Source organism: Podarcis tiliguerta (genome assembly GCF_965153285.1).
Source record: "Podarcis tiliguerta genome assembly, chromosome: 10".
NCBI lineage: Eukaryota > Metazoa > Chordata > Lepidosauria > Squamata > Lacertidae > Podarcis > Podarcis tiliguerta.
This window is the reverse complement of record NC_139543.1, coordinates 21,196,952-21,224,438: the sequence shown is the minus strand read 5'-3', so window position 1 is coordinate 21,224,438 and position 27,487 is coordinate 21,196,952. Positions and strand designations below refer to the sequence as shown.

At 41.6% G+C, this 27,487-nt stretch overlaps 1 protein-coding gene across 5 annotated transcripts in view; it reads left to right on the top strand.

Annotated features, from left to right (window-relative positions):
• The window catches only part of CFTR (CF transmembrane conductance regulator), an 86,557-nt gene that overhangs the window by 35,506 nt on the left and 23,564 nt on the right, over positions 1-27,487 (top strand). For all 5 annotated transcript variants that reach the window (XR_014502064.1, XR_014502065.1, XM_083399330.1 and 2 more), the window contains 12 exons: positions 1,081-1,263; positions 3,374-3,565; positions 8,087-8,181; positions 9,898-9,984; positions 10,849-11,569; positions 12,833-12,961; positions 14,376-14,413; positions 16,593-16,861; positions 18,891-18,970; positions 21,799-21,949; positions 23,314-23,541; positions 25,004-25,104. Coding sequence is in view for 3 of the 5 variants with exons in the window: in XM_083399330.1 (XP_083255456.1) it covers positions 1,081-1,263; positions 3,374-3,565; positions 8,087-8,181; positions 9,898-9,984; positions 10,849-11,569; positions 12,833-12,961; positions 14,376-14,413; positions 16,593-16,861; positions 18,891-18,970; positions 21,799-21,949; positions 23,314-23,541; positions 25,004-25,104 (2,274 nt within the window). In the remaining 2 variants the exon portion in view is untranslated. The remainder of the gene's footprint in view (positions 1-1,080; positions 1,264-3,373; positions 3,566-8,086; positions 8,182-9,897; positions 9,985-10,848; positions 11,570-12,832; positions 12,962-14,375; positions 14,414-16,592; positions 16,862-18,890; positions 18,971-21,798; positions 21,950-23,313; positions 23,542-25,003; positions 25,105-27,487) is intronic.

The window sequence follows — 27,487 nt, the reverse complement described above, 5'->3', positions numbered from 1 at the left end:
GAAATTTTGATCGTTTTTGCTGAGTTCTTAGAGTTTCTTTTAAAAGGATTGCCTCTTATTAGATTAACTGTTTCATGTGCCTTTAATAACTACAAGACAAGCTGATGTTCAGCAGGTGAAGACTGCGTTGTTATTCTATGTCCATGCTGCATAAAGCTTCACCTGATGAATTTCTGCATCAGATATAGTTTTAGAAGGGACATGTTCCCCGCCACAAAGAACCATGGCAAACCTAATGCATTATTACTGGGGGGGGGGGGGGGGGAGGTTGCAAGAATTCCAGGATATATTGCTGTCCATATTTTACAAGTTAGCTTGTGGTGTTCTGTGCAAAACAACCACCTCAAAAAAATCCTTAAAATCATCTGGTGTCTTAATTAATTTTTGTCCCACCATTCCTCCAATAAGCTCAAGATGGCATACGTGGTTCCCTCTCCCTTGAGACGCCATCCTTTATCCTCACAACAACCTTGTCAAGGAGGTTAGGTTGAGATAAGTGATGTGACAGGGTGGGAATTCAATGCAAGGAAGAAGAGAAGTTCGTCTTTGGGTGGGTGGGTGTGTTTGTACGAGGAGCACAAAGAAGCGGCTTGATGAATATACAATAAATATACAGTGGTACCTCGGGTTACATACACTTCAGGTTACAGACGCTTCAGGTTACAGACTGCTAACCCAGAAATAGTACCTCAGGTTAAGAACTTTGCTTCAGGATGAGAACAGAAATTGTGCTCTGGCGGCGTGGTGGCAGCAGGAGGCCCCATTAGCTAAAGTGGTGCTTCAGGTTAAGAACAGTTTCAGGTTAAGAACGGACCTCCAGAACGAATTAAGTACTTAACCCAAGATACCACTGTATCTGGGCACATGTCGCACATGTACTACAGTTTTTAAATTAGGGTCCATCCCCAAAATGTTCGCATTCAAAATAGCAAACATCAGAACATATGGAATTATTTTAATGCAATAATAGTGCAGATACGTAATATGAAAGCGTTTTCTTTAGAGAACTCATTTATGCATGCAGAGAGACCTCCTTGTTGCTGCTCTATAATTTTGAGCGTTTGCTTGTCCTCTTTGCAGGGATCTGGGGAGTTCTTTGCAAAAGCACAGCAGGAAAATGGCGACAGGAAAATATCCACTGCTAGTGACGGTCTCTTCTTCAGCAACTTCCAACTTCATTTTACTCCTGTCCTTAAGGACATCAACTTCAGAATTGAAAAGGGAGAGATGCTGGCTGTTGCGGGGTCTACTGGAGCAGGAAAGGTACCGGTGGCAGACTGCCGAAATATTTGCATGTCAAGGCTCCCAAGCCACCCCCCAGGAGAATTAAGAAAGAAGGACACAGATTTTAGTTTAATGTTAACGGGCAAAATTTAGGCCACAACTTTATTGGTTACAGAATGTGAGCGGTATTGGCTTAGGCATTGGCAACAACAGACTACCGTATTTTTTGCTCTATAAGACTCACTTTTTCCCTCCTAAAAAGTAAGGGGAAATGTGTGTGCGCCTTATGGAGCGAATGCAGGCTGCGCAGCTATCAAAGAAGCCAGAACAGCAAGAGGGATTGCTGCTTTCGCTGTGCAGCGATCCCTCTTGCTGTTCTGGCTTCTGAGATTCAGAATATTTTTTTCCCTTGTTTTCCTCCTCCAAAAACTAGGTGCGCCTTGTGGTCTGGTGCGTCTTATAGAGCGAAAAATACGGTAACTTGTAGAGCTCCCCCAACCAGTGACAGCCAGGGACCTGCCAGTTGCATAAAGGATCTGTAGTCCAATAGCTCTTTCATGCATTCTATCAAATACTATTGTTGTCTAAGCTACAATTTAAATATTTCCAGAAACTTGTTTTGATAAAAGCACTTGTTTGATCCTAAGCATAGCTGTCAACTTTCCCCCTTTATAAGGGAAATTCCCTTATTCCGAATAGAATTCCTCGCAAGGAAAGGAAAAAGTTGACAGCTATGATCCTCACATAAGGGACATGGGTGGTGCTGTGATCTAAACCACAGAGCCTAGGGCTTGCCGATCAGAAGGTCGGCGGTTCGAATCCCCGCAATGGGGTGAGCTCCCTTTGCTCGGTCCCAGTTTCTGCCAACTTAGCAGTTCGAAAGCACATCAGAAGTGCAAGTAGATAAATAGGTACTGCTTTGGCGGGAAGGTAAACGGCATTTCTGTGTGCTGCTCTGGTTCGCCAGAAGTGGGTTAGTCATGCTGGCCACATGACCCGGAAGCTGTACGCCGGCTCCCTCGGCCAGTAAAGCGAGATGAGCATCGCAACCCCAGAGTTGTTCGCGACTGGACCTAATGGTCAGAGGTCCCTTTATCTTTACCTTTTTAAACACAATATTTAAAAGAGCAGGAAGGTTTTTTAAACTTTAAAGGGTATTTTGTTTGCTTTTGCATCTTGCTATGCTAGCACCAGCCCTGACTCCAGTTATTCTCGATAACTAACTCATCAAGTCACAACTTAGCCACAGTGCCTAAGACAGTGGTTCTCAAACCGTTTTTCTTTGGGCCACACTTTCAGAATAAAAATTTGAGAACCACTGTCTTAAGTTCTCAAGTTGTGTCACAGGAAGCCCACCTCTTTTGGAGATGCAGAAGTTTAAAAATAAAGTTTTATGACTGTTTTACTAACTAAAGTAGACCCCCTTTAGAAATTAGCTTTCACGGCATTCAAAGAAACAATGAAGGGAATGCATGGAGGCTAATTTCTGAAGGCGGCTTGCATTTAGAGTACCTTTGATAACACGTATGATATTTCCTCATATTTCTCACCACTTTGATGTGCACTAAGTGCCACAAGGTTACTATTAGCTACTAATTAACTCAGAAACCATGGCAAGTGTATTCTGAAGTCGCGATCAATAGCTTCCTGAAGGGCTTTCAAGCTAGAATGAATCACTAGCTGTGCTCTTGTACTGTTTTACAGAGAAGTATTGCAGGAAATGTCACACCAAGCCAAATCATTAATAGAATCAATTAAAAAGTTACACAAATTAATTACGCTTTTTCAAGGTTGCACAAATAGACATATCTCTGGGTTTATGATTAATTCACACCTAATGCTTTGCCTGACTCATCAGAGATTCACAGGGGCATTGAGGTTTACTCTGTAAATGTGAAAGACTTCTATGATTGACAGGCTATTTTCTGAGCTTGCAAGGATGATTTTCAGACTTTTCATTCTTTCGCATTTTGAATTGTATTGGAATGAATCTGCCAAACCATGCACGTAAGACCCCATCCTTTCACATTTATTGATATAAGCATATTGTATGAAGTTGCAAACTTAGAATAGTCATGGCTGCTAGATCTTGTTGTACACACCTCTTTATTAAGGAATGAATGTTAATTGTTATAAATCTCAATAACAGACTTCTCTCCTGATGATGATTATGGGAGAGCTGGAGCCTTTGGAAGGTAAAATTAAACACAGTGGAAGGATTTCCTTTTGCCCTCAAGTATCATGGATCATGCCTGGAACAATTAAAGAAAACATCATCTTTGGGGTTTCCTATGACGAATTCCGATACAAGAGTGTCATCAAAGCCTGTCAGTTAGAAGAGGTCAGTCTTTAACATTTTCTTCTTGGTTGTTGTACGTGATTGTGGTTAAAAGCTGCAGGGGTACATATAGCTAATGGCAGCACTGTATAAGAAGTGCTGAATAAGATTTTTAAAATTCAAAGAAGCACTTATAATTTATTAGTACTGAACTGTATTCAGTATTTTCCTCATTCAGCACAAGGCTATATGAACCCTAATGCTTTAATTTCCCTGTGCAAGGTACAGTCCTCTTCTGCTTAGATCTCATTGCACAGCCTTGACTGGTGAATGATTTAAAATGTGTCCAAATCATAAGCCAACCCGTATTTATAATTAAAATGAAAATTTCAAAACAACACTGGGCTTACAATTTTGTTAAGTTCAATATGGGCATCAAATGCATATATATATATTTAGAGAGAGAGAGAGAGAAATATAGTTGTTGACACATCTAGTTGAAGCATGATAAAATAAATGAGAATGGGATAGCGAGACAATATTTTCCTGCAATTGTCATACTCTTGTGGAACCTGTCATCATCTGCAAGATTGATTTAAATTACATTGTAGAGAACTAACCCTCTGAATTTTTAAGTATAATAAGGTAAAGCTGTCCCATAACTAGGATAGTAAATCTAAGAATCAAATATTATGCATTCTGTTAAGAGAAAACAGCCATAATAATGTTATAGTAAAATTTATACTGATGTATATGCACGTCTGTTATCTCTTTGGCCAAATCTTGAAATGTTGAAATGGCTGTTGAAATTGTAGAAATCCAATTCTTGCTTGAGGTTGCTGTACTTCCAAAGTCTGTCTGTTCATTAAAGTCAGGCTTTGCCAATAAAATAATTAAAGCAGAAATTTCCTGAAATTATGTTTTCATGATGGATAGGTTGTATTGCATAACCTGCAAATGGCTCAGCCAGGTAAGCTATAAATCTTCTGGGTCTGAATAAAAGGAAAAGAATAGGGATGAGACAGAAGATGAAGAGCTAGTAACAGCACTTAAAATATTTTTATCAGAAGTGTCTATTAACTAGCATTTGCAAAAGTGCATGTATCACATTGCTATACTAAACAAGTAATATGGAATGCTGAACAGCTTGCTCATCTTATACCTGTAAGTCATAGTTCATATATAAGCTTTCTGATGGGACGCAGATGGTGCTGTGGTCTAAAAGCACGCCAGTGCAAGTAGATAAATAGGTACTGCTGCGGCAGGAAGGTAAATAACGTTTCTATGCATTCTGGTTTCCGTCATGGTGTTCTGTTGCGCCAGAAGCACTTTAGACCTGCTGGCCACATGACCTGGAAAGCTGTCTGTGGACAAACGCCGGTTCCCTCGGCCTGAAAGCTAGATGAGTGCCGCAACCCCATAGTTGCCTTTGACTGGACTTAAACCGTCATGGGGTCCTTTTACTTATATTACCTTTCTCATATATTTGAAGCAGCAAACTACTTGGTGCAGGTAAAGTGAAAGGTCAGACTATCACTCCCCCATTCGTACCTCAATTAGTTTTCATGTCAGGAAACCCAGTCATTAATAGTCCCTATCTCCTTTGACCAGTGTTCAATCCGTTCCAAAGAATGTACCATTAAATTTCACTTGAAGGATTGAAGGAGATGTTCGAAGTAGCTTTATCAAATACAATTATGCATAGATGGAAGAGAAAGCAAATAGCTTGCATAACTTTCTGGGTTTTGAGATAGGAGAAAAAAATTCCTTTTAGGATACATTGAAGCACATTCTGCAGGGTGGAACATTTTACTTGTTGTACTCTGAATTAGTGTTTGCAGTGTTGAAAGACCTCATTAGTAGTATTTTTCAATCCAAAAATATTTGAGATGGAACCAGAAATCCGTCAAGGTTTGTGGTGTTGCCCTCAGAAAAGGACCTATATTTCTATTTATTAAAACAAATGCAGGATTTTACCAGGGACGCTGAACGCATTATGTCTGGCACTGAGTATAGTATTTAAGAACAGTCCTTCACAATCTTAAAATTGTACTCAAGGCTGGTGGGAAGGGAGCAAGTAAAACTTTAAAGAAACATGATTGGCTTGAGATCTTAAGGAGAAGTAGACTCCAATGCAGTTTTCTCCCTCAGAACTATACAGTGGACATTGAGAAGGCCTCTATGAACTTTGATAAAGGTCTCAGAAAATCTGGCAAATCATGATACTCACAGACAAGTTAGGAAATATCTCAAGAAAATTGTTTCACAATCTTACTTTTCCCATTAAGAACATAGGAAGAGAACCATTTAGTTCAACCATCTATTCTCAGAGTGGCCTGCCGGTCTTCTGTTTGCCTGCCAATCTAAACTTCCCCCTCATTTTTATATGTTCCTTAATTAGCCTTAGACTGCATATAGGTAAAGGACCCCTGGACGATTAAGTCCAGTCAAAGGTAGCTAAGGGGTTGCAGTGCTCATCTTGCTTTCAGGCCGAGGGAGCCGGCATTTGTCCACAGACATCTTTCTGGGTCATCTGGCCAGCATGACTAAACTGCTTCTGGTGCAACGGGACACCGTGATGGAAACCAGAGCGCATGGAAATGCCGTTTACCTTCCCGCTACAGCGGTACCTATTTATCTACCTGCACTGGCATGCTTTCAAACTCCTAGGTTGGCAGGAGCTGGGACAGAGCAATGGGAGCTCACACCATTGTGTGGATTCGAACTGCTGACCTGATTGGCAAGTCCAAGAGACTCAGTGGTTTGGACCACAGCTCCACCTGCGTCCCTGTTAGACTTCATATATCGAGTCCCAGTGAACATAAGAAGGCCTTCTTTCTTCTGATTGGGATTGAGATTCTGATTTGGATGCTAACAGGATTCTCCTTTTGTATATGACTCTCACTGTCGATGATCAGAGGAAACATGAAACTTGCTTTTGTTCCTATGGGAACTTTATAGTTAAGTTTGTCAGATACGCAGGTTATCTTCAAAAGACTCCCAGCAGCCTACAAAACAGACTAGACTACTGTCTCCAGCTTAAGTACCCACAGTGAAATTAATGCTGAAACTGTGGAGGGGAAAAAAAACATTCAGAAAATAACCAAAGCAATGTTTAGAGAATCAGGAAAGAGAAAAAACTGAAGGAAGCCCAGGATTATTATGTTTATTTACAAAGCAAACCAGAGTTTAAATTGCTGGTAGCATATTTGTCTTAGTAGCTGACCACCTAATCAAATCCAGCAGAGCATAATGAGCCCAAAGACTGAAAGATGAAACTAAAACAAATGTAGGGCAGGAAAAGAGGATAAACGTCTTACAGAACAATTAGCCTTAGATCATGGGTTGACAAACTAAGGCCCGGGGGCCGGATCCGGCCCAATCGCCTTCTAAATCCAGCCTGCAGACGGTCCTGGAATCAGCGTGTTTTTACATGAGTAGTATGTGCCCTTTTATTTAAAATGCATCTCTGGGTTATTTGTGGGGCATAGGAATTCGTTCATTCCCCCTCCCCAAAAAATATAGTCTGGCCCCCCACAAGGTCTGAGGGACAGTGGACCGGCCCCCTGCTAAACAAGTTTGTGACCCCTGCTTTAGATAATTTACTCAAAAGTGCAATGGATTTTTCCTGCTGCAGAGGGAATTCTTAAAAGGTATGAGGGTTGTCTCATGGTCTGGAGCTGGTAAGAGTCGTAGCATTGTGCATGTGATCCTCTCTGCACTACTGCAGAGCTGCAAGGAAGAAAGCAAAGCAACATGTGCTGTTATCTACCCCAGAGGAAACACAATATGGGCAGTGCTCGTTTGTCTGCTGTTAGTCTGTGCATGATGATCTCCGATTACTCTGGTGCGAACATCGCAACCTATTTTACCCTAAAAGTGTGTGTGTGTGTGGGGGGGGGGGGAGTATTTAAAATTTTGGAAGTCTTATCCCAAATGAAATACAGATCCTCACCCAAGAATGTACATTAAAAATAATACCAGTCAAATAGAGATTGCAATAATTTCTAGGGCTTAATTAAAAGCAACCAGCCACCAGGATGGAAGCTGGTGAGTTCTTAAAGACCACCATGTGTGCTTGCTAAGAAACTGTGTCCCATGCCACTAAATGAATGACTGGGAAATTATATTTTCTGCCTTATATCAAATGTCTGCCATGTCCATCACAAAAGGCTCCCGCATAAACTAAGCTTAATGGGAGAAGAGGAATGCTCATCTAATGGATTAGTTGCTTGCCAAATAACAAAAAAGCATAGGCTAGAAACAATTAAGCAGTTATTGCAATGAAGGGAGACTGGAGCCAATTGGCATCTATATAAGTGATGGGTAGCTGGGTTGAGCTGTAAAGTGGCCAAATCCTGTGTATGATTAGATTAGTCAGGATTCTGAAGGGCCCATTGGGTTGCAAAGAGCTCTAAAGAGAGATTGCTCCCAAGCAGATCTGGTTAAAATGGCAAACAAGTTGTGTGAATTTGCCCTCAGGGACATATTTTTATGACTTAGAATTGCTCCATATGATATAAATTGAGAAGCTGTGGTGTAATCTGAAAAAAAAAATTAATCTTTTATAAAATGTTTCAACAGGACATTTCAAAGTTTCCAGAAAAAGATGATACCGTTTTGGGAGAAGGTGGAATCACTCTCAGTGGTGGTCAGCGAGCCAGGATCTCTCTTGCCAGGTGAATTGAAATAATTGTATGATGTTTTTAATAAATACAGCCCATACTTGTTTTGTTACCAGCATGCAATTTCTCATGATTAATGGAAGTCTCACATTCAAATGCAAGGTAAGGATTTGGTTTTATAAATTCAGAACCTTGTTGCTTTCTTACAACTAATTGAAAAACTTCTGGTGCCTAAAATTGCTGCTAAATTTTTAATGTTTTCAAATACAGCTTTCTAGTTTGATAGTATGAAATTCCAGCCTTTTCCAAAATTCTGACATTTAAAGGGAGGCATCAGAAATAATCCTACACTCTGTTTTCCTCCCCTGTTGTAACTAGCAGTTGTCACTCTGCAAGAGCTAATGCATTCAGGTTCCCATTATTATAATGTCTGAAATCATCCCTGCCTCTGAAAACGGGTGCAATGTCTGCCCAAAGTTTTCAGCATTGCATTATTCACTAGTGCAACTACTCCCATTGCAAGCTCAGTCAGGCATTTCCTCAGCACTTATGGGAAACACACGGGAGGTAGTGGTTTTAGCACAGAGTTGTTGCTAGCAACACAGTCCTTATTTAAACTAGAATTGTTGGTGATGCTCCCATTTCAACTGAATTAATACACTACAGGAATAGGTGGCAGCTTTCAGATGAGGGTTATACGACTTAAACTAAGAGAACTGAAATAGAATAATAGAATTGTAGAGCTGGAATAGTCAGATCCTTCCCCTGTATAACATGTAAGTAAAGTGAAAGGGACCCCTGATCATTAGGTCCAGCCGTGACAAACTCTCGGGTTGCGGCGCTCATCTCGCTTTATTGGCCAAGGGAGCCGGCGTACAGCTTCCGAGTCATGTGGCCAGCATGACTAAGCATCTTCTGGCGAACCAGAGCAGCGCACGGAAACACCGTTTACCTTCCTGCCAGAGTGGTACCTATTTATCTGCTTGCACTTTGACGTGCTTTTGAACTGCTAGGTTGGCAGGAGCAGGGACCGAGCAACGGGAGCTCACCCCGTTGCGGGGATTCGAACCGCCGACCTTCTGATCGGCAAGTCCTAGGCTCTGTGGTTTAACCCACAGCACCAACCGCATCCAGTATAACATGTAGATACCATTTATATGGGACCTCTTTAATCACACAGTTAGAAAATATGCCTACAGCACCGTCATGGGCTAATTTACTTCTTGTTTGCATTTTGAGCTTATTCTGGAGAAACATGATCGCCACCGTGTCCACCAATAATGGCAAAATTCAAATTTAATCACTGAGGATTTAAGATCCAAGCAAAGCACCATGTTTTTATGTGGCCTATCAATGGATAAGTGCTTGGTATCGGTTGTTGCTGGCATCTGTCTGTCTTGGGAGACAACAGAAGAATGCGTCATTGGGGGTGAAATTAAACTGTTGGAGGGTTACAGTGCCTGCTGTGGCTGTGGAACCATTATGCGAGAAACATATTTTGTTGCCACTGGGGCAGATGAAGGCAGGTCCGGTGGTGCTGCAGCAGAGGCGCCATGGTGTTCAAAAATTCAGGTTGTAATTGTTTCCTGAAATTAAATGTTAATATGGTGGATTATAAAGCCTACGTGATCGCAATACTGGATTCCCTGGGTGATCTTTATATTGCATATAATAACAGAAAAATATTCTGATCAAACATTCCAAATATAAATTAAATGTTAGCATTTACTTTTAATGGAAGCTAATTTCATTTTTATGTCCTTTATTTAGAGCAGTATATAAAGATGCTGATTTATATCTCTTGGATTCCCCTTTCGGTTATCTAGACATGTTAACAGAGAAAGAAATATTTGAAAGGTATAGTATATTTTGACATATTTGCGTGTTTGATAAATAAATTTTATTAAATAAATAAATTTAATAAATAAAATTTGCTCATTTAATAAATAAATACACAGGGTATTATGCCAACGTAATGCAAAAGAATTTGTGCAAAGCAGCATGCAAACCCAAGAAACAGATTTTCTATTGTATAATTTGATAGTTCAAATGCTTAATGCTTTTAGGAGTAGGTTTAGGTAGGTTCAGAACATCATGAAATGCACATTATTCTATGGATATTGTAACTGATTGGATTGCAATAAACCCTCATGATCATTCCAAGCTTCTTAGTCTGAATTTCAGTAGTTCTGTAGATCATCCCAGGATGTGCTATAAGCCTTTGTGCTGGTTTGCTGACCTCACCTTAGCTGTTATCAGTCACTTAATGACATTTAAAAGAACACACTTCTCATCTATGTTTGTGTGCAAATAATAGTTTAACTGAGCCTTAAAAAAACCAACACACACAGGCAGGGGCTGGAGCACATGGAGGGTGCCCCGGGGATGGTAGGGGATGTCGCCCCCTCAATATTGGGGGTGAGTGAGCCCCCTGATTCAAAATATTGAGGGGCCAGAGCTCCCTGTGCCCCATACACCCAGTGCTGGTGGCTATGATATTCAGATACCTAGCTAGAGTCCTCAGTGCACAATTACTTGAGTGGCATGCTTTCTTTTGCTCTTCAAATTGTATCTTAGCTAAATGAATCTGGGTTGTTGCTTTTAAGCTGGAAAGCACTCAAAGAAGATCAGCAAAATTGGACAGAAAATGAGGTACAGAAATGAGCAATGATTACCCTCCTTGAAATCTCTAATTGTCCCCCCCCCCCTCTTTTTGCGAAGCTGTGTTTGCAAACTTATCGTCAATAAAACTAGAATACTTGTTACATCGAAGCTGGAACATTTGAAAATAGCAGACAAGATACTAATTTTACACGAAGGAAGCTGTTATTTTTACGGGACCTTTTCTGAACTCCAGGGTCAGAGACCCAACTTTAGCTCTGAGCTGATGGGATTTGATGGTTTTGATCAGTTCAGCACAGATCGAAGGAACTCCATTCTAAGTGAAACGCTGCGGAGGCTTTCTATTGGTAGCGACGGCATGGGCGCACCAAACGAAATGAAGAGAACGTCTTTTAAACAGACCTCAAACTTTGCGGAAAAAAGGAAGAACTCGGTCATGAATGCGCTGAATTCTAGCAGGAAGTTCTCCTTTATGCAAAAAACTCCACTGCAGGTCAATGGTATAGAAGAAGGCCTTGGGAAACCCGTAGAAAGAAGGTTTTCGTTGGTACCAGACTCTGAACAAGGAGAGGCAATTCTGCCACGCAGCAATGTGATCAACGCAGGACCCACGTTTAGAGAACATAGAAGACAGTCTGTGCTTAACTTGATGACCCGGACATCAGTTCACCAACGTCAGAGTTTTTACAAAAAGGGCAACGTATCCATACGTAAAATGTCAGTAGCCCACCCGTCTTGCGAGACAGATATCTATGCCAGGCGCTTGTCTATGGACAGTGTGGCAGAAATAAGTGAGGAACTTAATGAAGAGGATTTAAAGGTACGTGGTTCAAATTACTGTTGGCGGATGTGCATTTATATACCATCCACCTCATAAAAGCTTATCTCATAATAACCCGGCTACTCTTTTACATTGCTGAAAGACTATTTTATCAGTAAGCATACTAACATGGCTGCTCTTCTGGAAGATTGTTGTTAGATATGTTTCAGTTCCCAGTATCTAAAAACATGGTCCTCTATGACTGAACACCCAGTAGAGCATTCTTGTATCTCATACCCCTTTGATTTCACATTTGAAAATGTAATTAATGATCTCAGGGAGATTCTTTTCATGGTAATAGTCCTACTCAGGTGTTGGATTTACTCACATTCAAAGAACGCATGAAGGGCTGCAGGTCGGATGGTATGTGTGGCTCCACTCCCCACAACCATGCATTGTTTGAACGCAAGTAGACCCAGCACTTGAGTAGTACTATTGTTGAATCAAAGTACAAAGATTACATTTGGGCTGTGCTTCAGCGAGCACAGCAGTGCTTTGTTTATTGTGTACTATGCAATTATAAATTATTACAACCAAGTATTCAGGTGGGTGAACATAACACATCCTTAAAATAGTAAAAAAATACTTATCCAACATCTGTACAATAACCAGCGGTTGCCAGATATTGTCAAAATCTTTTCCTTCATTGCAGCTCCTCAATGGTTTTTTTTAAATAAAAAAGTTAGAAGTATGAATGCAAAGAAATAGACTGGGCAAGTATTCTTAAGCATCTTATTGTGTGAGCATCATATTGTAGCATCATATTGAATTTAACTTTCAGAAAAGTTAAATTCCTGGCACACGCAAAATTGCTGAGCTTTTTAGAAATTGTTCACCTTTTTGGGGAAGGGGGAACCTCCCCCCAAAATACTGATTTTTAAGCTTTTTTAGCTGCTTTTTCTGTCGCGTTGCCATACATCCAGGGTTTCCCTGAAAAAAATCCAAAAACAATGAGATGTCAGGAATTTTCAAGTATATCATATTGTTTAGAAGACAGCTAGAAATTTAAAAAGTTTTATACACATCTCAACAATGGTCAGCTCTCATTCCTTTGAATAAGGTGCCAACGAAAGATTATGTTACTCAGATAGTTCTAATCAGTGCTTTTTTCAGGGGGCACTCAAGGGTACGGAGTAATGGAACCTCTTTTTGTTGTTAAAAAGTATGGCTCTTACTGGTGCAACTTCATGCTGAGTACCAGCACCTATTTTTCTAGAAAGAAAGCACTGGTGCTAATTGTGTTCTTGTCCATTATTTTCCCAGGAATATTTTTGTGAGGATTCAGAGACCTTGAGTGCTGTTACTACATGGAATACATACTTCAGATATATTACTGTCCACAAAAAGTTGATTATCGTGTTAATTATATGTGTAGTTATTTTTCTAATCGAGGTAAGTATATTAACTCTATTTTAACTTAACTCTGCTTAAGCTACTATAAATGAAAGCACTGTTAGCATAACTCTTTTCGTAGTGATAGCAGCAGAAGGGAGCCACTGGCACTCCTAACCCACAGGCAGCGGCGTAGCGTGGGGGGTGCAGGGGGGCCCGGCCGCACCAGGCGCAACATCTGGGGGGGGGCACGCTCACACTCGCCTCTCTCTGCCCCTACCTGGCTCACTCTCTCTCTCTCACTGCAGTGCTGGCTGTGTGAATCCAATCCGAGCCGCTGGGTCGCCACCCACTGTGGAGGGGAGGGGGTGCCAGGCGTGCGGTGTGGTGCGGTGCGGTGCGGAGAGAGAGCGAGGGACTATCTGGGGGAGGGACAGTGCAGTGGGGGGCGCAAATTACTTGCCTTGCCCCGGGTTAGGGGGCGCAAATTACTTGCCTTGCCGGGTGCTGACAACCCACGCTACGCCACTGCCCACAGGCACTGGCGGAGGAAGAGAAGTGCAGGGGGGCACTTGCGGCTGCTCCCCCCACGCTGGGTGCCATGCCCCCAGGATGCACATCACGCCCCTGTGGGCGGCGCGCCACGCCCCCGGGATGCGCGCCATGCCCGCCCCCACCTGCTCTCCGCCACTGCTCACAAGGAAACTACACTCTTGGCTGATATTGATCAGTTACATTACCATGTCATCTCTAAGAATTTTCATCATATTAAGTACCAGCAAGAGACATAACAGAACATGCTCACAGTATTCCATGCATGTTCAGGCATTGTGAGTTGAGCAATCAGGCTGTAGCATGGCTCATTAGAAAACAAAATAACCCACTTCAACCATTTAGGGGAAGATACCAATTAATTCTAAAATTTAAGGTGGAGGAGAGAAACCTTTTATATTCTAGATTAAATATGTTCTAGTCTGACCCATAGTTTACTTAAAAAAACCAAAACCTGTTAGTGTGTGTGAAATTAACGGTGTGATCCTACTAACAATTAGCTTTCTACATGCTCTGTTTAACACAGTGTATCTTCTAAGACATTGGTAGCATTGCACTGTAAACTAAGGAAGAAAACAGAGGGTAAAAATAAGGTTGATAAAATATAAACTGGTAAACTTTAAAAGGGAAAAGAAAATTAACACATACACAAAGGAATTAGATAAAAATAGGAAGTTGCTTTAAACATATGATACTATTTTATTTAGATTCCTTTCATACCCAGTGTTTCCCAAAATTCCCTAGACAGATGGTCGTCCACTATAAGAACAGGTTTCTGGGCTAGATGGGCTGTTGGTTTAATCCAGCAGGGCTCTTGTTATGTTTTTAACATGTATGCCATCTTGGACTTCTTGGAAAAAGAGCAAGATAAGAACAGGAAATGATGATGACAGACAATTAACTATGTGTTTCTTATTTGCAGGTGGCTGCTTCTCTTGCTGGTGTATTGATTATCAATCAGTGAGTGTTTATTGTATTATATTATTTTAAGTATATAAAATATACTTGACATCTTTCCACAGGGCCTGCAAGACAGAGCTATTCCACCTGGCCTTTGATTTGGACTCAGTCTGACCCTTATGTTTCCCTCCCCTTATGGTTTTGACTTTTAAAATGAGGCTGCATTTTAAATTGCATTTTAACCTGTATTTTAAATTGTTTTTTTCTTTCTCTTTTTTTTCTTATTTATGTTTTTACTGAAATTTTATTGATGTTAGCTTCCCTGAGCCTGGCTCTGGCAGGGTTTAAATAAAATTATTATTATTAGTAGTAGTAGTAGTTATTAGTTGTTTACTATAGAGGCAGGGTTTAAATAAAATTATTATTATTATTAGTAGTAGTAGTTATTAGTTGTTTACTATAGAGGGGGAGTTGTGTCTGCAATCTAGGAAGGTAGCCCAACTAGGAGAAAACTCTGATCCTAAACTTCTGCTGCCTTGCAGCTCTACTCATTTGTGAGAAAGGCTTTGGGAATAAACCCAGAGGGGAAAAAACCATTTTGCCTGCCTCTCAGGACATCCTTGGAAGAAGGAGCAAACCCTACACTCTGGAGTGGAGTCCCTAAGACAGTGGGATAGTGTCTTGCACTCCTCCTTCCAGCAACTCCTGCAGCCAAGCTGGTGCCAAACACATATCTCGGCTTTCCTTTGGACAGCAACTGCAAGGCCAAGAGCGGGTGGGAGGTCCTGTTGTCTGGGCAGCCCAGGACCTCCATACATTATGTCCAGGCTTGTGCCTCAGAGAGATTACTTCAGTGCTGCTAACACCACGAAAACAATACAGGAGGCAGCAGTTCCAAGTTACTGGCCTCTGCAGCCTCAGCAAGCACTGTGATTCTCCAGCAGCTTACCGGTAATTTCACCCCCAGAGGTGCACTCCATTGTCTCTTGAGACAGGTGGATGCCCACAAATATTTACTATAGTTCTAACATTGATCAACATTTTTTTATGTACCTGCATTTTTAGCAAATGCTTAGGTAAAGGTAAAGGGACCCCTGACCATTAGGTCCAGTCGTGACCGACTCTGGGGTTGCGGTGCTCATCTCGCTTTATTGGCCGGGGGAGCCAGTGTACAGCTTCTGGCAAACCAGAGCAACACACGGAAATGCCGTTTACCTTCCTGCCGGAGTGGTACCTATTTATCTACTTGCACTTTGACGTGCTTTCGTGCTGCTAGGTTGGCAGGAGCAAGGACTGAGCAACGGGAGCTCACCCCATCACGGGGATTTGAACTGCCGACCTTCTGATCGGCAAGTCCTAGGCTCTGTGGTTTAACCCACAGCGCCACCCGCGTCCTTTAGCAAATGCTTATCAATAAGCTAGTTTTCTGAAGCAGCAGTGTGCAAGGAAACCATTTTCGAAGTACCCTTGCCTTATAGGAAATTCATTATCATGTCCAATCTTTCTTTTTCTGTGGAGATTTTTTGACCCATGCGAAATATCAATGGGGAGTCACAGCAAATGATTGGCAGAGCCAAAGGTGGGTGGGGCTTGCAACACTGCATACCTTTTTATTGATACCCAATCCCTTCTCTGCCTTTCACACACAGAGGCAAGTGAGAATGAATATACTTTGCCATAGTGAAAATTTAAAACACTTTCCTTTGAAATCGACATTCTCCTCACCACTATTGTAAATTACAGGGAAGTTAGGCTGGCCTCAACCAGAGCCAGGGCTTTTTCGATTGTGGCCCCGATCTGGTGGAACGCTCTGTCACAAGAGACTAGGGCCTTGTGGGACTTGACATCTTTCTGCAGGACCTGCAAGACAGAGCTGTTCCACCAGGCATTTGGCCAAGGCACAGTCTGACCCCCTCTCTCCTGCTGTAATCCTCACAGAACTCTAGCCCAGTGGTTGCCATTAATTTGATTCTGAATTGATTTTAGAACGTATTTCAATTAATTGTGATTTTTTGTAAAATGTGCTATTTTTACTGTTGTTAGCCACTCTGAGCCCGGCTTTGGCTGGCGGGGGCTGGATATAAAGAATTATTATTATTATTATTATTACAGTTTTACCAAATATTCATTTTCCATTTTCTGTAGATCAGAAGTTCCGATTTCTGCCCCCAACTTTAGAACAAAGAATTAACTCAGACCTGTATTGATCATAGTCTATGCTTTGTTTTGTTTTCAATAGGTTGTCTGTTTCAGATAGCCGAAATGCAACACAGGCAAGAAATGCTTCCTCTCAAGATGTGGAGGGCTATGCAGTCATCATTACAGAGACTAGCGGCTATTACATCTTCTACATTTATGTGGGAGTGGCTGATACCTTACTTGCCTTGGGCCTCTTTCGAGGCCTACCCCTGGTGCATACTCTCATCTCGGTCTCTAAAACCCTTCACCGCAAGATGCTGCATGCCATCCTTCAGGCACCCATGTCTTCCTTCAATACATTGAAAGCAGGTATAGACCATCTCACTCCCTTTGTGGCACATGTCACCTCGCCCATCAGCTTCCTCTCAGTTACTCTAGATTACAAGGGTCAGCAAACTCTTTCAGCAGGGGGCGGTCCACTGTCGCTCAGACCTTGTGGGGGGCCGGACTATATTTTGGGGGAAAAACAAAAAACAAACCAATTCCTATGCCCCACAAATAACCTAGAGATGCATTTCAAATACAGTGGTACCTCGGGTTACATACGCTTCAGGTTACAGACTCCGCTAATCTCAGGTTAAGAACTTTGCTTCAGGATGAGAACAGAAATCGTGCTCTGGCGGGGCGGCAGCAGCAGCAGGCCCCATTAGCTAAAGTGGTGCTTCAGGTTAAGAACAGTTTCAGGTTAAGAACGGACCTCTGGAACAAATTAAGTACTTAACCTGAGGTACCACTGTAAAAGCACACATTCTACTCATGTAAAAACACCAGGCAGGCCCCACAAATAACCCAAAGATGCATTTTAAATAAAAGGGCAATTCTACTCATGTAAAACGCGGGTGGCGCTGTGGGTTAAAGCCTCAGCGCCTAGGGCTTGCCGATAGAAAGGTCGGCGGTTCGAATCCCCGCAGCGGGGTGCGCTCCCGTTGTTCGGTCCCAGCGCCTGCCAACCTAGCAGTTCGAAAGCACTCCTGGGTGCAAGTAGATAAATAGGGACCGCTTACTAGCGGGAAGGTAAACGGCATTTCCGTGTGCGGCTCTGGCTCGCCAGAGCAGCGATGTCACGCTGGCCACGTGACCCGGAAGTGTCTTCGGACAGCGCTGGCCCCCGGCCTCTTTGAGTGAGATGGGCGCACAACCCTAGAGTCTGTCAAGACTGCCCGTACGGGCAGGGGTACCTTTACCTTTACTCATGTAAAAACACGCGGATTCCCAGACCATCCGTCTGGATTTAGAAGGCGATTGGGCCGGATCCGTCCCCGGGCCTTAGTTTGCCTACCCATGCTCTAGAATACAGTACTTGGGTTGAAAGCTATTTAGGTCAGCGCACATCTGAGAGGAAGCCTTGTTGAATGCAGTGTAACGTCCGACAGTTGTACGACACACACTGAGTTTGAATTTAACCGTTGCTCGAGTCAAAAGAAACGACCTCTGAATAAACATCTTTAGGATAGGCAGGGTACAACTCCAGAAAAAACTAATTTAGGGGAGCAAAGGAGGGCCCTTGTCCACTATTAGGGTAGCAACTTTTAAATTAGGGCAGCCAGGTAAAAAAGAGGATAAGACTTTTAACACATGTACAGGGCAGAAGGACATCACACCTCATCCAAGCCCCCTCTAGCGTGGCAAACCTGGGATTTGGATTGTGCCTTACCAAACCAGTCACTTTTCTCTCCAGTTACTCCTTTTATACCGGGGTGGGGGGACTACGGGCCATTCCCAAATGCATAACAAGCACCGTATTTTTCCATGTATAAGACTAGGTTTTTTAACCAAAAAATTAGGTTTAAAATTGGGGCTTGTCTTATACACAGGTAGTGCTGAGGGATGTTTTCTTAATTTGGAGTATCCCTTATACATGGGAGCATCCTATGCATGAAAAAATACGGTAGTTATTTGTGCTCCATTATTCCAGCCGCCTTATTTTACTTTGTTTTTGCTTATGCAATCATGTTCCCCTATACAAACAGTGCATTTTCTTAATGTTATGCTGAGTGGACAGTAATGCATTGGGCCAGAGTCCTACATGCCTCTTTACCAACATGTATATGATATAATGTGACATAGGCAGTCCTTTGTAAAATTTTACTTATACTGTAGATCATTCAGACCAGTCTCCTTGTGCCAAAGTTCTGCTGTCTATATGAAAACAATTGTCTTTTTATGGTAGGTTTCAGTTCAGTGCTAAATTTTCTCCAAAACTTCACACAATTTTTTTAAGTACTCAGAAATTATTACTACTAAGAAGGTTATATGTACAGTTAATATATTAATAAACTTTGCTCATATTAGGAATAATCTTCTCCTCCTATATCATTTTGTTCTCTTCAACCTGTAGGTGGAATACTTAACAGATTCTCAAAGGACATAGCGATATTGGATGACCTACTACCACTTACAATATTTGACTTCATCCAGGTTTGTGAAAATAAATATATATTTTGCAGGGTGGGTGACAGTGCTTTGTTTTCTGGTTTTCTGGCCATCACTTACGAAGATCAGAAAATATATCTTTTTAAATCTTTTGAATTTTTCAATTTTTCCCACGGCACACCAGGCAACATCTCACGGCACACTAGTGTGCCACGGAACAGTGGCTGAAAAACACTGGCCTAGACGACAATACTCCCCTCTTGGCCTCACTGAAGGGGTCCAAAACTGAGCCTCCAGCTTGGCTGCAGGAGTTGCCAGAAGAAGGTGTACAAGGCCTTCTGATGATGCCAAGGTTGCAGGTCCGATTCCCGTATGGGACAGCTGCATATTCCTGCATTGCAGGGGGTTGGACTAGATGATCCTCAGGGTCCCTTCCAAATCTATATAACCCTACAATTCTGTGATATCTGTGTGCATGCACACCCAGAGAGAGACTTGGGTTGAAAAATCCAATTAAACTGAGTGGTGGCAAATTCAGGATAGGCCAAATAAAATCCTTATTTACATAATACGTAATCAGTGTGCAGGGTTTATCTGACCCGAGATGTGGCAATGACCAGTACATCAGATGGCCTTAAAAGGGGAATTCTGTGACAGTTGTGATAGCGATATGCAATCTATGCCACTGAACAGCAGTTGCTGGGGCAACAGGGAGGGAGGACCTCACGGTATTGGTACTGGGCTTCCTAGAAGTATCTGTTTGTACTCAGGATGGTAGATTAGATGGTGTGATTCAGTAGGGTTCTTCCCATGTTCATGAAGATGCATATTTTAGCTGAATCAAACATTCCTTTCTGAAATTCTTAGTTAAAACTGTGATGACCATTCAACCCTGCATTATGATTTCCATACTCTTTCTCCTCCTTCTTCACTGCCTAGCTAGCTTAACACAGTTCATAAAATAATATCCAGCCAGGAACACTTCACATGACAATAATGGATATTGAGCTATCCAATATATGGATAGGACATACATTTTTTTACAGTTTTTTGTTCCACAATGGCTTTATTTTCATAAACTGAGTGGGCCACCAGCCACCTAGAAAAAACCGGTGTTAAACAAAACATGTATCTAATGAGCATTCATCTTGGATGAAATAAATTCATATATTAATTTGGCATTTGCAAAAGTGATGCTAAGCCCTATGACTTTGACAGGTGAGTCCGTTTCCTTCCAAGGCATAAAATGCAAATTCTATTTCCATGGCTTGTCAAGCTTTTGGCCTCCAAATTGCGGCATTTCAGGAGATACAATGTGTGGTTGAGGCTGATCCATTTCATAAATGGAAGAGCTTCCAGTCACCCAACGTTGGTGACCATGTTAAGATTTCCCAGTAAACCAACTTGGTGATAAACATTAGCATATGGTGTGTTGGGTCTACATCTGACCTCTGTGTGGCTGAGTCACTGCAGCTTACCAGCACAGAAGGGTCCAGTGGTGGTGGTGGTGGTGAGGTTGGCATGGTGCAAACACAATGGCAGAGCCATTCTGGCATTCCTGCCATCATGTTTGCACTACACCACACTGTCACGACATTCCTTCTTCTCTCTATCCTGGGGTGCTGCGGTGGCTGAAGTGGATCGAGGTCAGGTGAGCAGTGCAGGCCCACCATGCCATCCGCTGTTGGTGATAAAACTTGAAACTTTCAATTAATCATTGAATTACTCACTGTGATGGATCCGCAGTAAGCATCAACTCCTTTCTTGGAGGCTTTTTAGTACAGGTCGTATGGCCATCTGTCATGGATGCTTTAGCTGGGATTCCTGCCAATTCAGGGGGTTGGACAATGACCGTTGGGGTCCCTTCCAATTCTACAGTCCTATGATTCCATGGTAGCTTTAGCTTTATTAGAATCGTTTCTGCCTTTTTTGATCAAGTTGTAATAAGATATCAAGTCCTTTGCTGATGAGCCTTGAGGCAGTTTTTTCTCTTCAATTATTACATTATTAATAATGATTAATTTCCTATACTGCCCTTCATCCGAGGATCACAGAACGATTTACAATATAAAAACACAGAAATACATACCATAGTAACAAACAAAAATAATAGCCCCCCATTGTTTAAAGGGCCATAGATTGTTTAATTAGACAAAGAGAAGAGGAGTGTTTTTGTCTGAAGGTATGTAATGGCAGCGCCAGGCAAGCTTCCCTAATGAGAGTATTCCACAAGTGGGGAGCTACCTCAGAGAAGGCCCGTTCTCATGTTGCCGCTCTCTGGACCTCTCATGGAGGAGGCACACAAAGAAGGGCCTCACATGATTGTGATTACCCTGAGTAATGTTTTGATGTTATGTGCTCCTGATAAAGACAAATATCCATGGGGTGACGCAGAATAAATAGTTCCACCAGAAAGCAAAATCCATGATTCATAAAGGACAATCTAGAGCCTTGTTCATGATAATATTATGCAAAAAAGACATGCATTTTGCATCGTCATAGAACAATTTTCATATTTATATTCATGAATTGACATAGTGTTCCATGATAATTGTACGAAAGAATCTGCATCTTAATTTGATAATTGTACAGGTGTGCATTTGAAAAACACTGTGATGTCTTCCAGACCACTGTTAAATGAGCGCTTGATTTAGCGAATCATGAAACCACTTATTAATTTCCAAGACCTTTCGCTCCAAATACTATCAGTTTCTTTTTGTTCTCAGATGCAAACCCTTGTTGGGAAGACACTGCTGGGATGTTTGAAATATATATGCTAATACCTCCTCTGGGGAAATTAAATCACCAATTTGGAATTTGTAACGTAGAGGGGACGTTTACTGTGTCAATAGCATTTTTCTTTCATCCTGCAGTTAATGCTCATTGTGATTGGTGCTATAGCAGTAGTATCAGTCATACAACCCTACATCTTCCTGGCATCTGTGCCTGTGATAGGAGCCTTTGTTATGTTAAGAGCATACTTCCTGCACACTTCTCAGCAGCTGAAACAACTGGAATCTGAAGGTATGGCTGGCAAAAATTGATAGATTCCTAAAAGATACAAAAATAAACTGAATAGAGATTTACCATTTCACTTTTCCTCCAGCTCCCTCTAATTTCCCAATGCAAGATTCCAAAGTCTGAGGACAGAATGCACCCCTGTAAAGACATTCAGCGAAAGCTCAGGGGCAGACTAATAAAGTGTGCTCTGCTTTGCAAAGGGGGAAATGTTATGAGCATAACTGCAGCACAACAGAGTGTTACGAGATTTGGCATATGGAATGGATATGTATCGAGAGACAACTTACTTTTTATTAGGGAGGCAAGCTGGTTAGGAACGTTCAACATCCTTACCATTTTAGTAAATCCAAAATTCCTTAAATTTGTCCATTTAGTAGCTTTTGGATTTATTCACAATTTGTGCATTCACAATTTGTGCATTGTTATTGGTAGGGTTTTGCTGCCATTCTATTGTGACCTAAGTCCAGTGCCTTATGCATCTCAAAAAGCAGTGTGTAGTATGGAGATGGGAAGTTGTTGTTCTGCAGATTTTTCTGAGCTACCATTTTCATAATTTTTTTAAGTCTAACAGCTTCTAGAGAGCCATAGGTACCCCATCTCTGCTCTGGTAGGAGAACTGTGCCTGGAGAGGCAGATTCTGAAGGGCAGAGGTTTTTCTTGAAGCCTGGGGGCATATCTGTGTGTAAGAGGTTATCCTGAGAAGGAGGCCTGCAGGAAAAAGAAGAGCCTGGCATTGTGTTGAGCAGTTGACAAATAAGACATCTGTTGTTTCATAAAGGGGGGGTCACTTTCTTTTATGGAAAATAAACTGTTGGAGAGGTTAACTCTACATAACACTATCTTACTATTTTTCTTGCATAGAAGCAAACTTTGAAGGATGCTTCTAAAAGCTTTGGAGATTCAAACGGATCAGTTGAGCTCCTTGAATTTGGTTTTAAGAAACTCACTTTTACTCACGGCAGCCAAAATCACGTGGTCAGCAATTTAAGCCAGTTGATCCAATTGAGCCTTTAAAGGGCACAGGGCTAGGTGAAAGATGACAAATGGCACCAAGATACTAGGAACCCTTGAAGAATAAGCAAATTAGATATGCAGATTTTTCTTTTGTTCGACATGCAACCACACAACTTGTAGCAGTTGCAGATATATACAGACTGATATCAAAGAATGGAGAGTAGATATTCGCAATCTGTGAAATGCTGTTCTGAATGTTCTTTGACATGATGTAGTGCTATAAAAGAAAGCAAGAATATGTCTAATGGAAAACGTATTTGTTATCTTTGTGTTGCTGTTGTTTTTAAAAAAGATCCAGTTCATTTCTGGAAAGTACTAAAACTCTTATTATTTTCAATTTGCATTGTTTATAGCAAGAAGTCCAATTTTCACACATCTTGTTACAAGCTTAAAGGGGCTTTGGACACTCAGAGCTTTCGGACGGCAACCTTATTTTGAGACGTTATTTCATAAAGCCCTGAACTTGCACACGGCGAACTGGTTCCTTTATCTGTCTACATTACGTTGGTTCCAGATGAGGATAGAAATGATTTTTGTTGTCTTCTTCACTATTGTGACCTTTGTTTCTATTTTAACTACAGGTACGTAGCTTTGCTTTCTATACTAAAATGAGGTTAAAAAAGAAGAGGTTTTGCTGCATATTCAGACCTTAAATAGGTTGCATCCAGTACTTCTTCCAGGCTCCATAATACTGTCCGCATGTCCTAAAGGCCTTTTAACATCTGATGTGCCAGGGTCAAGAGACAGAAGTGGGCTTGACCAATGGAAGTGATTTTCACCTTTGTACAGCAGGCCACATTCCAGCAGTGCGAAATTATTTTTCTACTCCATTTCCACCCATGCAAGCAAGAGGCATTATCACAGTACAGGGTCACATTCACAAAAGAATTAGAAAGTGGTGTGGAGCAGAACCAGTGAGGTGTGTGTCTTGGGAAGAGACAAAGCTTGGAAAAAACCCTGAAGTCCAGACAGAACATTAGGCTCCTCGGTCTGAGTTTCCACAGCCTTGGTCCAGTGCATTGCCCACAGACAGCTAAAGTAGGCTGGCATCTGTGCTAGGGATGCTCAAGGGAACTGGTTTGGTCTTCATTCCAAAGTGAACTTGCCAAATTTGTCACCCACCAATTAATGTGCAGGTTTACTTCGGGATTCAAACTCCATTTGAATTCCATAAGGTCATTTAAGGGCTGCCTTTCCTTTCAGTTCCTTATACAGTTGTACCTTGGTAGTTGAAGGGTTTGGGACCTGAACACCGCAAAGCTGGAAGTGAGTGTTCCGGTTTGCAAATTTTTTTTGGAAGCCAAATGTCCAACGCGGCTTCCAATTGAGTGCAGGAAGCTCCTGCAGCCAACTGGAAACTGCGCTTTGGTTTTTGAACCGTTTTGGGAGTCGAACAGATTAAGTTCAACAAGCAAGGTACCACTTTAAATTCCAACAGCTTGGAACTGCTGGAAAGCCAGATGACCTGCAGACAGGGCTGCAAAACCCCCAGGAAGGTCTGAATGTTTCTAGAGGTCTTTCTTTTTTAAAAAGTGGATACAGTGGCACCTTGGGTTACAGACGCTTCAGGTTACAGACGCTTCAGGTTACAGACTCCGCTAACCCAGAAATAGTACCTCATTGCTTCAGGATGAGAACAGAAATCGCACCGCAGTGGCAGCAGGAGGCCCCATTAGCTAAAGTGGTACCTCAGGTTAAGAACAGTTTCAGGTTAAGAACAGACCTCCAGAATGAATTAAGTTCTTAGCCCGAGGTATCACTGTACTGTACTTAAAAAAAAATAAAATCCTGATATCTGGAACAGACTATCTACCTACTGGTCGCATGTGCAGTTGTTGTGAACCAAATTTAGACTGGTTCATCCATCCCTTATCAGTGCCTCATACTGTACTATAGTGCATTTTGGCTCAGCTTGTTCTTCCTTACAGTACTAATCTCTGTGCATTTCTCACCTTTTGTATTTGGGCATGGATCTGTTATTGCATCACTTATGCAACTCCCCCTCTACATATAGGTTTTTAAAATGTGTTTTTGTACTTGCAGGTAACGGGGAAGGAACAGTTGGCATTATTCTTACACTAGCCATGAATATTATGGGAACCTTGCAGTGGGCCGTGAACTCAAGTATAGATGTAGACAGTCTGGTAAGAACCATGAGAATTAATTGAAAATGAGATATTTTCATTTTCACATGCTCATAAAATGTATTACTTTGGCTGTAGAGTGTACAGTTATAAATATGCTTGCACTTGTAAATATTTGCTAATAATTCACCCATAATTCAGTTATCATTGGGTATAGTTCTTCTAGAAGTCCCATCTTGGGCTGTCAAGCTCTTTCAATGGCTCTCCATTATTTTCTCTCTCTTTTTGTTATGGCAAACATTTACTTAACCCTTCCTTTTTTGTCAGTTTAGTACACACTTTCCATTGTTCAGCCCTCATAATTTTGGCTTCAGCCAACACTCTTGCTGTTTATTTATTTTATGTTGCCACTTATCTCCTTCAGAAATCTTTATAACATTACAGCTGTGTATTTTGCAGATCTGTATTGCATAATGATATGTTCTATTTCATAGCTTTGCCCCAATAATTCTGATGACAACACTTTTCCCACTGTTACTCTCCTCCCCACCTACCACCCCTTTCCAAGCATCTGTTACATTAGCATTTTCTTCCTTTCCGTGTTTTTCAAATTGCCCCCCTAGCATTGCAATTGCTACTTGCTTCTGGCACTCCTAGATTGCATGCCAGCAGGGAGACTTCTCAAACTGCAGACTCGAATGGTGTTCAGAAAGAGGACTATCACATTGGCTGAAGGGTACTGAATATTAATACGGAACACTAAATATTAATTTCAGGAAAAATCTACTTAGGAGTGCAGAATATGCTACAGCCTTTGTCATCAAATTACCCCACTGCTGCTGTCTAGCTCATTTAATGGTGTTGGCCATTCACAGATCTACATAGCTTCTGGGGAGGAAAAAAGGAATTAATTATTTCCCCCATAAACATTTTCATTTGGATTTTTGCTTTCAAATTCCATGAGCTCATGAGGAAGTATCTAAATCTTATGCATGTCTTTTTTTTACATAGGACATCCTCTGGGGCTCTGCAGTTAATTGCTCAAATGATATTTTCAGGTGTGATGATTAGTCCTTACAAAGAATTTGTTAAAGGTGCTGCATAATTTCAAGCAAGAATAAAGAAAAAAAAATGCATAATATGTGGGCTATATTGGATTCCTCATCAGTTACAAAATGTTAGGCTGATGAACTGGAAATATAGCGTTGTAGTGAATAACTGTTGATGCAAAATTTGTTGCAAAGGATTTTGAGCTAGGCGGTTGTTTCCATGCCACAGAGATATACATTTTCTTTGTACTTTTAATGTTATAATTATTCCCTCAATGCGCCCATTCCTCTCGCTTGGTCTCAGCTGACCTCTGCTAAATCAATGGCCTTTCTCCACCAGTTTTTGAGGGCAGTTTTGGTGTGCATACTTTTGCTTTGGGACATTGCTTCCCCCCTCTGCATCATCACACAAGGAGTTGCACATGCAGAGCAGGATTCCAATAAACACCACTTTAGAGTATAGCACAAGAAATACAACTCAGATGAGAAACTCCTGTCCCCCAAGGTACATATTGTTGTTGTTGTTTAGTCGTGTCCGACTCTTCGTGACCCCATGGACCAGAGCACGCCAGGCACTCCTTTCTTCCACTGCCTCCCACAGTTTGGTCAAACTCATGCTGGTAGCTTTGAGAACACTGTCCAGCCATCTCGTCCTCTGTCGTCCCCTTCTCCTTGTGCCCTCCATCTTTCCCAACATCAGGGTCTTTTCCAGGGAGTCTTCTCTTCTCATGAGGTGGCCAAAGTATTGGAACCTCAGCTTCATGATCTGTCCTTCCAGTGAGCACTTAGGGCTGATTTCCTTCCGAATGGATAGGTTTGATCTTCTTGCAGTCCATGGGACTCTCAAGAGTCTCCTCCAGCACCATAATTCAAAAGCATCAATTCTTCAGCGATCAGCCTTCTTTATGGTCCTGCTCTCACTTCCATACATCACTACTGGGAAAACCATGGCTTTAACTATACGGACCTTTGTCAGCAAGGTGGTGTGTCTGCTTTTTAAGATGCTGTCTGGGTTTATCATCGCTTTTTCCCCAAGGTACATATACAAACTAGATTATCTTTTCCCTTATAATTCTGTAAGTGAGATACCTCTGACAGAAGCCTGAGGCTTACTGAAGTTTATTCTTTTCAAAATAAACTGGTTTTGCATGATAGACCAGTGACTTTAATTGCTTACTTTAGAAATGTGTTTGCAAATGCATTTCTGCTATTATTTGTCATATTTTATATCATGCCTTTGCTGTTTGGATATTGGAGGAACATGGATCTTGCTTCAGCTTTCTTTTCTTTTCAGCAGTAATGTTACTGTTCTCCCCTGTGACTTCAGATGTGTCTCTTTCAGGGGAGAAACGAAACACTTTCTTGAACTCCTTTCCCTTTTAAATTCGATTCAC